Genomic DNA, 12,383 nt, shown 5'->3' with positions numbered 1-12,383 from the left:
TCTCAAGAGCTGAATGTAAATAAGGATGGGATACCTATGCAAGCCAGAGTTGGATTCCACATGTGAAGGACTGATAACTGTCAATCATGCTGTAGCTCTGGGTCAAATTCCTTGAAATTAAAATATATGTCAGGTTCTTCAATCCTTTGTGTAGCTGGAGTACAAGGATTTGACTAGATGACCTCCAGAGATCCCTTCCAACTTCAATCAGTCCTTGATTCTGTGATTCTATGAATATCTGAAGACTGCTTCCTATCCATCAGAGATGGTTCCAACTGAAGTTATCAGGAATCTGCTGGAATAGGACTATTGTTGTAAAGCAGACTGTGCCATGAGAACTTGACAGACAACATCTCCATTTCACGTTATGTGGTGCTTCATACAACCAGTTATGGTCCTACCCAGGCCTGGTGGTGAAGTTGTACCAGTTATTTAATCATCCTCATATTCTACCTTCAGTGATGGAATCCATGTCATGAAGAAACATAATTCTGGCACCCAAAACACCCAAAGCAAAGGCTTCTTCTCTCTTGCTCCACTAGAAGGAACTTGACTGAGGAGTTTGCAGTGGATCATAGCAATTATAAACTGGTATTCAAAGGTTTCTGCCATATGTAACCACCATTTCTCCCTCTTTTCTACTTCAAATTGTGCCACATGGACATTTCTGTTCTGCATAACATTAGAAGCACTGGATAAATATTTCTAGAAAATACCCAAAAGAGCTAAGCCAGGCTGCTGCCTTGTATAAAAATAGGCAGCATAAAGGAAACCAGTGGGTAAGTTCCCTGCAAGACAATTCTTTCAAGCGTGATTTCTTCAGGTCTAAAGGCAAAGAGGGAATTTGATGGGAGCCCTTTGTAAAATTAGTCACAGGCTGCACGTCCTAGTAACTCTGTACTAACTTTGTTTGATGTTGAATCTATAGCACAATCAGATTTCCACTACTGACATTCCAACTGATTATTCTGATGTTAAGGAAAAATATCCAGTTGACAGACTCACTTTGACAGGGGGAGACTGTATTATATTAGGAACATTATGGAACCTTAAAAATTACCTAAAAGAGAAAGGAGAAATCATTTCAGTCAGTAACAATTCCAATACATATTCCTTAGAGTTGCCAACTGTAGGAATAAGAGTTCAAATGTCAGTATTTTGGGTTGATCGTGTGATGTCCCAACACCTGGAAGGGAGACTCTCACCTTACTTTCACTCCCTTATAGTCAGGAGGGAAAGAGAGAAATTCCAAGAGGCTCAGAAAAAGTCGTAAAACATGAGACTAGGGGAGAGGAAGCAAAACACCCATGAAGACCCATCTTTATTTGCTTGCTTTTCTTCTGTGAAGAATTTTTTCGGGCAGCACTTTGACTTTTAATACTTTAGTGCTGCCTTGTCTTGTGTGCTAAACGGGCATGCCCCAAAATGAATCAAGGTAAGGCAGATCCAACCATGTGAAAGGGTTAAACTCAGTGGGCTGAGAAACAAAGAAGTTTAGGATTAATAGTTTTTTCAAGGAAGTCAAGGACTGGGATGGTTAGAGCTCAGCTGAGCTAGAACCCAAGGTTTGAAGGTACTGATACAATACATGAACCTTGCTGCTGAAATCCCTCCTCCTGTCTCAAAGACAGGGACTGTGCAAAATGACGGGACAAGATGATGGATGCACACATGCTTCCTGACTGTGACGTGGATTCAGTAAGGTGAGCATGAGTGAATTATGGATGCCCTTTTGATTGGTTTTCAACGATCTTTTAATGGCACTGAGACGGTGTGAAGTTACAGTGTATTGATTTTCTTTACCCATGCAGTAATTTGTAGTGGTGGAGATTTATTTTCCACTTCATGTTTTCCGTGAAGCTGGTACGTGTCAGTGCTGGACTTCGTACTTGCACTGTCTCATTTGGCATTTGGCAGCAGCAGCTTCCAAACCATGCTCAGTCACACTGGTAGGTTTTGTGGGCATCCAAGTAGTGAGTTTTAACTACGTGATTGAAAGTGATCTTGAGGTAGTTTTGTCTGTGGACGGAGTCCTCCTTCGGAGCTTCAGAGAAAAAAGCATGAGGGTGCTTAATGGAGCTTATACCAAAGGTTGAGTGGAGGTTGGTGTCAGATCCCCCAGCTAAAAACAAGATTAGATCTTTTCACCCTAAAGGAGAAGCCTTAAAGTACTGCAAAAATTTTGCTTGATGAAATAGAGGAGCCAGAAGAAGGATAGAAAGAGAAGGGCAACAAAATTCAGCATCAGTGCTTACACTGAAACTGAGATCCCACTTACTTCTATGGTTATATAGCTTCACCCTGCATGCACTGAGTCTTGCTATATATAAGACTCCTGGGTCAAGAGGTCCTCAAGCTTCAAATCTTTCATCCCAGGAAATGTTCCCTGTAGTTCTGCTCTTCAGCACCTTTTTCAAAGCATGCCCTACTAAAGTAGGACAAGACATTTTAATGAGTTTCACTCATACTGTAGACAGTGTTGCTTTCTGTTCCCGGTTCCTAGAGAGCTCCTGACTAGTTTTTCAAGTACCAAATCTCTCTTCCTCTGTCACTGAAGCTCATGAGCAGCTAATCTCACGACCATTTTGGTTCTGAAGTCTTTTGCACAGTAACTGACTTTCTGTTTGCCCTTTTCCTTCTTGTAAACGTGATCTAGATGTTCCAGCTGAATGTTCATGTGGCTCTACTAGAACACACTCTGTGCATTCGTGTGAGGTTTACCAACCACTCCTGTGCTTTGTCATTCACAAGAATCCAGATGATCTATGAAAAAGCCAAGATAAAGGTATATTATATTGACCAACAGATATATTCCCTTGCTGGTTTTCTCTGATTTTAGATATAAACTCTTTGAGTGAAGCAGTTTCCTGTTTGACGAGGGCCAGCACAACCTACTGGGAGATGCTTACCAGCAGTCCCTCTGCACACTCCCAGCAGAGCCTGTTACAACCTCCTGGCTGCAAGCTCCAGCTCGGCAGAAGCACTTGCTTTTGATTACAGAGATCTCCAGTGTCAGCCAAGGAGGTGGATATCAAACCTGTGCACGCTGGGTGCTGCCAGCAGCACATCATAAATAATAGTAATGGAGTGTAATTGCTCATTAAGCCAAATCATAGCCTGGAGCCCTCCATCTGGCCAAACTCCCTTCGACATCAGCGGGAGCTTTGCCAGCAGGTGTGCAATAGGATTGGGGTCCCAAACAGTGGTACTGCCAACCACGTACAGTAGCACTACTATTGGGTTTTGATTCAGATCCCCTTGAAACTGCTGTGTGGCTTTTGGATTGATCTAGAAGAATTTAGCTACCTCCCCTTGCGTTACACTGCTTCTCAGCCAGCACAGCTACATCTGTGCAACAGTTATCCCAGATGGAGTATGGAGGAGGAGAATTCCTGACACTGAGCTACGGGATTTTAATTTTAGAGAGGAGATGGAAACTCTTTCCTGTTGGGTCTCAAATGGTGTTTTGTACGGTTGTAATTTGAGGCTTGAAAATGTCCCAGAAGCCTGCAACTGAAAACCCCCAACATGTAATTGATATTGAAAAGTGTTGTGTCCCTGGTGCAAGGGCTATAAAAGGCACTCCTGGTGTGCCTGCCTATCAATCACCTATTGCTATTTGACATTGGTACAACCCTTTGCAAGTGAAAATAATTTACTGCCTTTCCCCATGAAAATTATTTACCATTCCCATTTTGGTTTGAACATTTACTGTTGTGGTTCAAAGCTGTGATGAATTGGTTAGCTATAAATTTTCTTTCCTCTCCCATTCTCCTCCCACCTCTTCCTAATGCAACACTGGGATGAAGGTTAAGGCATAGGGTGTTATCTGAAGGAAATGCTCCACTCTCAGTGCCCCATCCATCCTCGCTAATGCTTATAGCTCCCCTGTGGTATTGGGAAGTGTAATCGCTATTGTACTGAGGTAGAACAGGAGCTGGAGAGAGATAAATGGCCTAGTTATCAAAACTTCCTAGCCTCCCACAGCCCTCCTTGGGAATACAGCTATAAATGACATTCAAATGATGCTGATAGATGTGAGCTGAGCAGGCAGCAGAACGTGTGCGGTCCCGGTGCTGCGCCCAGGCCAGCCCCTCCTCGCTGAAAATGTCATGGAGATCTCAGCTATCCTGACACTGGCTGCAGACATTGGGGGATGTGTGTGAGATACGTTGCTGTCTGCTCTCAGCTGCTTGTAGACAAATCCCACGGGGTTGCAAAGGCTCAAAATCAAATGGTGACTGAGACATGTTAAAGCTGGAGCTTGCAGAGCTGAAGGCAGAGGTGGTTTTTCTTCTTTGGCACAGATTCTGCTCAAGAGAATTACCTCAGAGGTGAAATATGGTAGGGAAAACAGCCCTTCTTCCACCCGGCACTGCAATGGCAGAAGTGTCACTTTTGAGTGACTCGGGTCCAAAATAGTATGGCCTGTGGTGGGTCCAGGTATCACCTCCAGGAGCTCCCTTTCCATCTGTTGTCCTTCCTGGTGTGTGAAACAGGAGGACTGCACATCCCTCAGAAATGGAACAGGAGCAGCTAGAGTAGGTGGCAAATCTGCTTCTCTTATGAGTCTAGAAGGGCTCTTGGGTGTCTTGGCATCTCTTCAGGAGATACCAGGAAAATTCCCCCATCTGGAGGAGGAGAACCTCCCATGAAAACAACCAGCAATCTGTAAGGCTTTGAATCTTATTTTATTATTTTAATTGAATAATTTATTTAATGTTATTGCATTTTATTTTTAGACCCTTTGTTCCTCCTAAGGGGCAGATATGCGAACGCACTGCCCTGCAGACAGGTTTTTACTCAAGAGCAAGTCTCGGAGGGGTTGTTTCTAGTGTGTTGTGCCAGAAATCCCAGGGCACCAAGAGTGTAGGGCAAAAAAAAGCTTGTCGCTTCCCCTCTTTCTTGCAGCCCAGAAACTGAAAGGAAAAGGGTACAGGCTGTCAATCACATCCCGTCAGGTTTTAGGTCCGAAGTCTGGACCGGGGGGGGGTACACATAGCAAAGCGGACCGAGGGGAGTTCTTGGGTCCTACGGGTCGGGGCAGACCCCTGGGGTCTGCAGCCGGGCTCGGGACCGGCGCTGCTCCCTCCAGGAGCCACCTGGGAGGGGACAGAGGCAGCATCTCCCGCGAGAGCCCCGGGCAAAAAGGGGCTCCCCGGCGGGACTGGGGCTGCCCGGCTGTGCTGCCCCCGAAACCCCGCTCCGCGGGCGGAGGCTCCGGCTCGGCTCGGCTCGGCTCGAGCCGCAGCGGCAGCAGCGCCTCCAGCCACCCACCCGCCGCCTCTCCCGGCATCCTTCATCCCCATCCTCCGCTCCTTCCTGCGTCGGCGGTGGAAGCAGCCCCCCGCCGGGGGCCGGGGATGCCCTCCTCTCCCCCCTCCTCCTCCAGCCGCAACGGAGGAGGGGGGCTGTGATGCTGCAGGGGGATCCCCGGGTGTCGAGCGGGGTCTCCCCTTCCGTCGGCTGCCGGGATCTCCCCGCTCGGCGCCGGCGGCGGCTGCGGGGGGCTGTCGGTCCGGGGCTGGGGGGGCGTAGGGGGACTCCCGTGGGCAGGGGGCCGGGACCGGTGCCCCCCACACCGCAGATGACTCGACAGCCGGGGCTGGGGGAGCGGGGGGCGGGCGCCCGGCTATTTGCTGGCTGCATACAATGGGCCACTCCCTAACGTGAGGGTTGGGGGGAGGCAGGAGCTGGGAGGAGGAGGAGGAGGAAGGGAAGGCGCGGGGGGGGGGGGGTGGGGTGGGGGAGGAAGGGGCTCGGGCATCAGGCTGGTAAATAAACTCCGCGATGATTCCCCTCCCTCCCGCCGGCCCCAGGTGCGCGCCGAGCGCCTGCCTGCCCGCTGCCCGCCGGCGGGAATGACCTGACGGGGATGTGATCGACTCCCCCAGCCCACTGCCGCTTACCCCCCCCATATATATATATATATATATATATATACATACATACATAGATGAATATATATATATAGATACATAGAGAAATCGTTCTGGGGGGAGGGGCGGGGAGCTCGGATCATGGCCCTGGGGCTCCCGGGGCTGCCGCCGCCGCCGCCGATCCGCAGCTCGCCTCCGGGGCCCGACCATGGGGCTGAAGGCTCGGCGCGGCGCCGCGGGCGGTAGCGCGGCCGGCGGGGCGGCGGCGGCGGCGGGGCGGCGAGCGGCGAGCGGCGGCGACCCCGAGCAGGGCTCGCTGGCCCTGGGCGCCGGCGGCGACCGGGACGGGACGCTGCTGCTGGAGGGCGGCGGGAAGGAGGAGGGCGGCAAGCGGAGCCCGCCGGGGCTGGGGCTGCTGGCGAAGACCCCCCTGAGCCGCCCGGTGAAGCGGAACCACGCCAGGTACCGCCGCATCCAAACTTTGATCTACGACGCCCTGGAACGACCCCGCGGCTGGGCGCTGCTCTATCACGCCTTCGTGTGAGTACGCGGTGCTCCCCGGGGGGATGCCGGGGGCTGCCCCGGGGGGATGCGCCCGGGGACACCGTTTTGCTTTATCATTCTCTGCGTAAGGCGCTCCAGGGGCTCGCTCCGGCGCCGGGTGTGTGTGGGAGCAAGGGTCTGATACGAGGTGTGCTGCTGAGCGGCTTTATTTCTTTCTTTTCTGTCGTCGGGTTTTCCAAAAAGAGCAGCTGCTTTTAAGTCTGAGTTCCTGTCTTGTCCGTACCCCCACGTTGCCTTGGAGTGGCATTCCCGAGCCTCTGTGTCTGAGACGCTGGAAAAGGGATGCCAGAAAGACCAAGCTCTGAGCGGTTTTAAGGCTCGAAGTGCTTCAGGGGAACGCGGCCAGTTCAGCTCAGCCCAGAGCACCGCGTGTGGTTCAACTCACTGTTATAAACCCCGAGCGAACCGACGCCTTCAGCAGTTGAAAGTGTCAAATGAAAACCATCGGGTTTTGGTCCGATAAGCATCACCTCGCAGTGCATGAAACCTGAGCGTTGCAGTGCTGTCAGGTAGAAAGTTACACTGACCACAAGTGAACTGAGAGGAAACAAACTCGTTTTGTGACATTCACAAGTCAAGTGAATGGCGAACGGTTTGCACTCCTAAAAATTCTGTACCTTTAAGTTTTCATAGGAAAAAATAATTCTGTGTACAGCATAGAATGGAGTTCGTAGAGTCCTATTAAAATAAATGTGAGGTTTAATGTTTTGAATGTGTTTGAAAACCCAAGGGATTATCAGTGATCACGGTGGTACTGTTTTTCTTTGATGCTGTTAGGTGTGCAAAGCTCTATATGACAGAGGATTTAAGCAGTGATTTCTGAAACTGGTTTACTTGGCAAAGTCAAACAGAGCTCTCTAGGCTGCACGGGCTGTAGCCTAGAGCTGGATCTTGGGAAGTCCTAATCGTTGGCATAGTCTTTGCACCTGCAAATAAACACCTTGAGTGTAGGGCTGTGATTTTTACCTTCAGGCAAATTTTTCATGATGTTGGCAAGGATTTAGCCCTGGACAAAAATTAAAATGAAATGTTCACTACTGGTGTGCTTCTGCATGCCACTCACTCATTGCTGCTCCCCCCTTTTCAGTGTTTATTTATAAAGTACATCTTGGGACACAGGTCCTATTTTCCAGATTAATTTCTATGAATATGCGGATACTGGGTACTGTGACACTTTTTCAGTTCTTTCGCTCCTTTTTGCCACAGGAAAACTCGTGCTGGCAGGCAGGGAGCGACAGCACTTGGAGTGTGTTACACTGGGAAGGCTCTTTGGTCCAGAGCTTGCTGTTCAGGCGTGCTCAGTATTGCATAATGCTGCTTCTTGCTGGGGGGAGCCATGTCTGGACGGAGGGGCACCCCTTTCATCCCGCCTTGGTCAACCCACACACACACTGCATCAGTGAGGATTTGGCACATGGCAGAGCACTGTGAGCAGTTGGCATTCCTCTGTGGCAACTGGGTCAAATCTGTGCCCAGGCTTGTGTCTGGATATAGGCAATAGGACAGTGGATATGTGTGGAGGGGCTCAGGTGAGCTGAGAGATTCACGTTTATTTGCAGCGGTATAAGAATTTCCAAGTTACAACGTTTATTTTAGGTAGCTCTCCACATGTGTGGTTGACCTTAAGATCCTTATGCAATATGATTCACAGAACAGGAAAAAAATCAGGATATTTGGATGGTTCAATCCTTCTTAGAAGTGGACCTGACACTGTGTGGTCAACTTCCCTTTGGTGACTACTCAGTCCTGCAAAACTGAAATGTGAGTCTGACCTGCTCTCACAGAAGTCAATAACAGCTTTGTTAAAATCATTGATGCCAAGTTTAATATTAATGAAAATGAAACAAAACACTTTTAGAAGTCCTTATCCTTAAAGGAAGTAAAACACAGAAGTCTGTCAGCTGAGCACAAACACCCTGTCTCTTCCCAGGACACCCCAGGGGGCTCAGCAGTCCAAGTTGGCCCCACTGGGTTTCTGTTCAGTCTCAGCTCCTTCTGAACTCAGTTGAAGTTGTGCAGTCTCGCCTCAGTGTAGGATCAAACCCTACAAAAAGGAATCTGGTGAGAGTGATGGCAGAGTGTGCTGAGATCTTGCTGACAGACTTCAGAGCTTGTTCCTGCCACTGAAGAATGAAGACCTGCTCGAGAGCAGAAGTGCTGTGGGAAACAGCATCTAAGTTGGTATCCATAGTCTTTGTTCTTGCTTTCAAATGAATTGTCTTTTAACCTTTTTTCCTTCTCTAAAGGAGTCCCTCTCGTGTTGGAGGTGCTGCTGTGACAATGTGTAGTACCATCCCAGCAGTCCCCCAGTGATACTTTTCACACTAGAACGGTTTACACTTTTCCTTGGGAAGGCAAGAGATTGCCTATCTTTCCATAAAATAGACAAATTTGATCCTGTGTTACTCTTTAGTAAAAGTCCCATTTTTCTTATCTTAGTGGCATGTTACACTTTGTCTCATCTTCTGAGTAACTGCAATAAATGCCATGCACTCAAAACTACCAGTAAGATGGTTGCTCTCATATACAAATAACCAGACAATAAACAGCTGAGAGCCAAAAGGGATTGCAGCATGAATGGATGTGATTAATTCCTTATAGATCCAAGCATTCAGAGATATTTAATGAAAAAATTATACAAAGGACTCCAGTGCTGTGTATATCCCAGGGTTTGGGAAGCTGCTGATGGAAGAGGGTTGCAACCTTCAGGACATGCCAAGGATGTTGTATGGGGCTCAGGAAGGGGCTTTGCCAAGGTCTTTGTAAAAGCTTTGGGTGCTAGAACTTTTAAAAGGGTGGTACAGATGGGATCTTGTTAAATCATAGAGCGATGCACATATGGCTGCAAAGGGGTCATGATCCCCTGTGTATCTCACTCTTACAATGTGCACATAAATAAGACTTGAGCAGTGCCTGTTGTAAACTCTTGCTTTAGTTCAGGTGGTGTTAGATCTACTGAAATGATTCAGTCTATTGACATAATTCAAGGAGAATGCATGAACGTGATCAGGCCCTACCAAGCCCTAGGGACAAAGATGCAGGGGAGAAAGGGAAAGGTTCCTGATGGCAACTTTAACATTCAGCTTTCACTGGCAGTGATTTACAGAAAGTAGCATGAGATACTTTCTTTGTAATTCTTCCTTCTTTCTTGTTCTGCAAAAGTGAGTTTGTCCAAGCCTATCCTTGGGGAGTCGTTCCCTAAAGAAGCTGACTCTGTTTCCTTTCCTATCTGAAAACATTTATTCTCTGGCAGCTCTACTGGACAGGAGATTTATGTATCACCCATGAAGTTCCGCTTTGCTGGGACACCAGGGTTGATGGACTTCTTGGCAATGTGGCAATGTCTTAGTGGCATAGTTGGTAAGAGAAATTTGTTTTTCCTAAGAAGAATTTCACCTCTGTAAGGCTAAACTCCTCCTGAACATTTTCAATAAAATGAAATAAAATAAAAAAAATAAATCTCTTTTAACCTTTGAGGTATTTAATTTGGACATGTCTCTTGGGGGTTGCAGGTCAGGCTACAGTCTATCCCTGCTCTTTCCTGAGCTCCTGTTGCTGTAGGAATAACTGATGTTCCCATGAAGTACTGTATTTCCCTTTGTGTTAGGCAGCATAATATATTGTAGGAAACCCCTGCGGTTGTGCCTCGTGGGATGTGTACTTTGGACAGGGAGACAGACTCAAGACCTGTCCACCTCCACAAACCATCCAAATGCTTTATTTATGCACTGAAGCATTAATGAATAGAATGAAGAATTGAAAATAAGTAAGATTTTGATTTTTTCCAGTTTATTTTTAATTGTAAGCACGAAGTATTTGTTGGATAATGAACAGAGTCCAGAAAGATAACATAATACGGATCAAGTTGGGAGTTGCAATTTGTGAAAAATTTTTAATCTGACAAAGAAAATAGAGGCTGAAGGAGAGGTATCTAGGATATATTCTCGTTTTCATACCATCTTCTGAGACAACTGCAGCCTTTACTTTCACAGAAAAATAAGACCAGGAAAAGGTTTGGGATTAGATTTTTCTTTTTGGGAAAGTGTGCAATATCAGCTGCACTCTGCTGGTGCAGATCACCATGTGTACCTGCTGATGAGAGGGGGAAACCATGGGGAACATGAGAGAACCCTTCTCTGTCTGCCATTTAATCTTCTTTCAGTACTGCTTAATACCTGGAATAAAAAGAGGAGGCAGAGTCATGCGACCCATCAAATCATCAGCATTTCTGGGAAGCACCAGCGAGCACCTCCTGCATGACTGATCGTAGGTGTGTTGTTTGCAGAGAAGAGTGTCATGGGACTTGGGGAACAGGTTGAAGGTTTGGGGGCTTTCCATTATTTTCTTCTTCCCCCTTTGGGAGATGCTCTTTAAGATGTGCTCACCCACCTCCAGCCTGTGTGTGACATTTGGGGTGAGATGGGAACAGGTTTAGAATAAAAAGAAAGACAAATAGGAATCCTTCCTTGGCCTGTTTGGCAAGGACTTGTATCTAAGTGAGTCCCTGGAGCAGCAGAGCGAGCCTGGTCCATTAGTGAGTGCCCTTTGCTTATGTGTTTGCCAGTTTGAGTTCTGTTTTAATTATTTATGCTAATTCATCATAATGCACAGATAAATATTCTGCAGTATACTTTGTAAAAAATAATGAAGTCTTAGTCATTGGAGACCTTACCACACACCTCTGCTGTTGCAGCTCCAGACTTGCAGAGCTGCCCTGTGTTTGTGTGTGGTTTAAGGAGATGGGACTGTGCCTCAGTCACTGGGATCAGCCAACATGACAGGCTGTGGTCACCAGGGGTTTGCTGGGAGGAATGAGAAGGGGCATCAGAGCCTGGGGAAACCACTGTCTGGGTAATGTGAGTGGCTTGTGATTCCCAGCCATAGCTTTGGAGTCACTTCAGCAGCTTGCAGGTGCCCAACGCTTGTTTAAGCATCCAAACTACCTCTGAAATTACAGACCTTTGGTGAGAATAGGTGTGTTTTCATCTACAGCACACGATTCCATGTTGCACAGGGGTGTGCCTCAGTGTCCTCCAAACCCCTGGGGATGCAGGTCCCTCAGCACCCTTTTGGCAAGTCCAATCCCCAGCTCAAACTATGCAATGCAGCCTTGTCTGGATGGGTGTCAAGATCCACCGTGGTCAGCAATGCATGAGGGAGGGCTTGACATGTGGGAGAGCATCAGGACTGCCAGTGTCAGCAAACACTCAGCAGCTGGTCTTTCAGTGCTGTCAGCTCAGGCTAGGAATAATAGCTTCTCAAAAAGAAGTCATAGTCCCTGGTGTAATGTCTATAAAACTGAACAGTCCCAAATTTCATCCATTTGTTGAGCAGTGATACAGCAAAGCCCCTCCAGCAGCCAGCAAATCAAGTTTTTCTTCTCTTTTATGAACTTGGTGTGAGAAGCAGCACCATCTCAGTGCCACCCCTGCAGTTCTGGAGATACTGCCAGCAGTTAAGGCCAGGACTAGACTGACCGCAGTATCTCCAGCCTGGACTGTGGTTGGAAGCACCACTTTGTTCATCTCAGTTTCCTCATGTGCCTCTGTTTGTTCCTTGCAGCAAACATTAGATCATGACAGGACACAGCAGAGCCTGGGCTCCTCTGGAACAGCTGCTGGGTGGAGAGGGCACCTGGGTTTTACTTATTGTTTTAACCTGAGAGGGAGATTAGGAAAATGGTACAAAAAATGAACAGGGAGAAACTTTCCACGCCCATTTTGCTCATTTTGCTGTAAAATGTAGAAACACTCAAAACAAATTTAGTGGGAAAAATAGTAACTAAAGACTATTAACAGCTGTATTAGAAAACTAATACATTTATATAACACCAGTCATATGTCAAAGTGTGCTTGAACATGTGCAAGTGTGCTTGAAAGTATGCAAGTGAACATGAAGGTGCCCCAGCAATTCCTGCTTCTCCTGAAGGTCACCTCAGAA

At 47.5% G+C, this 12,383-nt stretch overlaps 1 protein-coding gene and 1 long non-coding RNA gene across 4 annotated transcripts in view; one reads left to right on the top strand and one right to left on the bottom strand.

Moving 5' to 3' along the window:
- The first annotated feature begins 5,756 nt into the window (after window positions 1-5,756).
- Window positions 5,757-12,383, top strand: part of KCNQ3 (potassium voltage-gated channel subfamily Q member 3) — a 200,309-nt gene continuing 193,682 nt past the window's right edge. For all 3 annotated transcript variants that reach the window (XM_051778442.1, XM_051778440.1, XM_051778439.1), the window contains exon 1: window positions 5,757-6,419. In XM_051778442.1, the coding sequence (XP_051634402.1) occupies window positions 6,088-6,419 (332 nt within the window). In that variant the 5' untranslated portion in view covers window positions 5,757-6,087. The remainder of the gene's footprint in view (window positions 6,420-12,383) is intronic.
- Window positions 9,787-11,436, bottom strand: LOC127466989 (uncharacterized). The gene is made up of 3 exons (XR_007902924.1): window positions 11,403-11,436; window positions 10,533-10,618; window positions 9,787-10,421 (listed from the first exon to the last, which is right to left on the bottom strand). It is a non-coding gene; the product is annotated as an uncharacterized LOC127466989 (long non-coding RNA).

Source organism: Manacus candei, unplaced genomic scaffold, assembly GCF_025592945.1.
Source record: "Manacus candei isolate 608988 ecotype Guabito, Panama unplaced genomic scaffold, ASM2559294v1 h1tg000013l, whole genome shotgun sequence".
In the NCBI taxonomy this organism is placed as follows: Eukaryota; Metazoa; Chordata; class Aves; order Passeriformes; family Pipridae; genus Manacus; species Manacus candei.
This window is presented reverse-complemented; position numbering and strand designations above follow the sequence as displayed.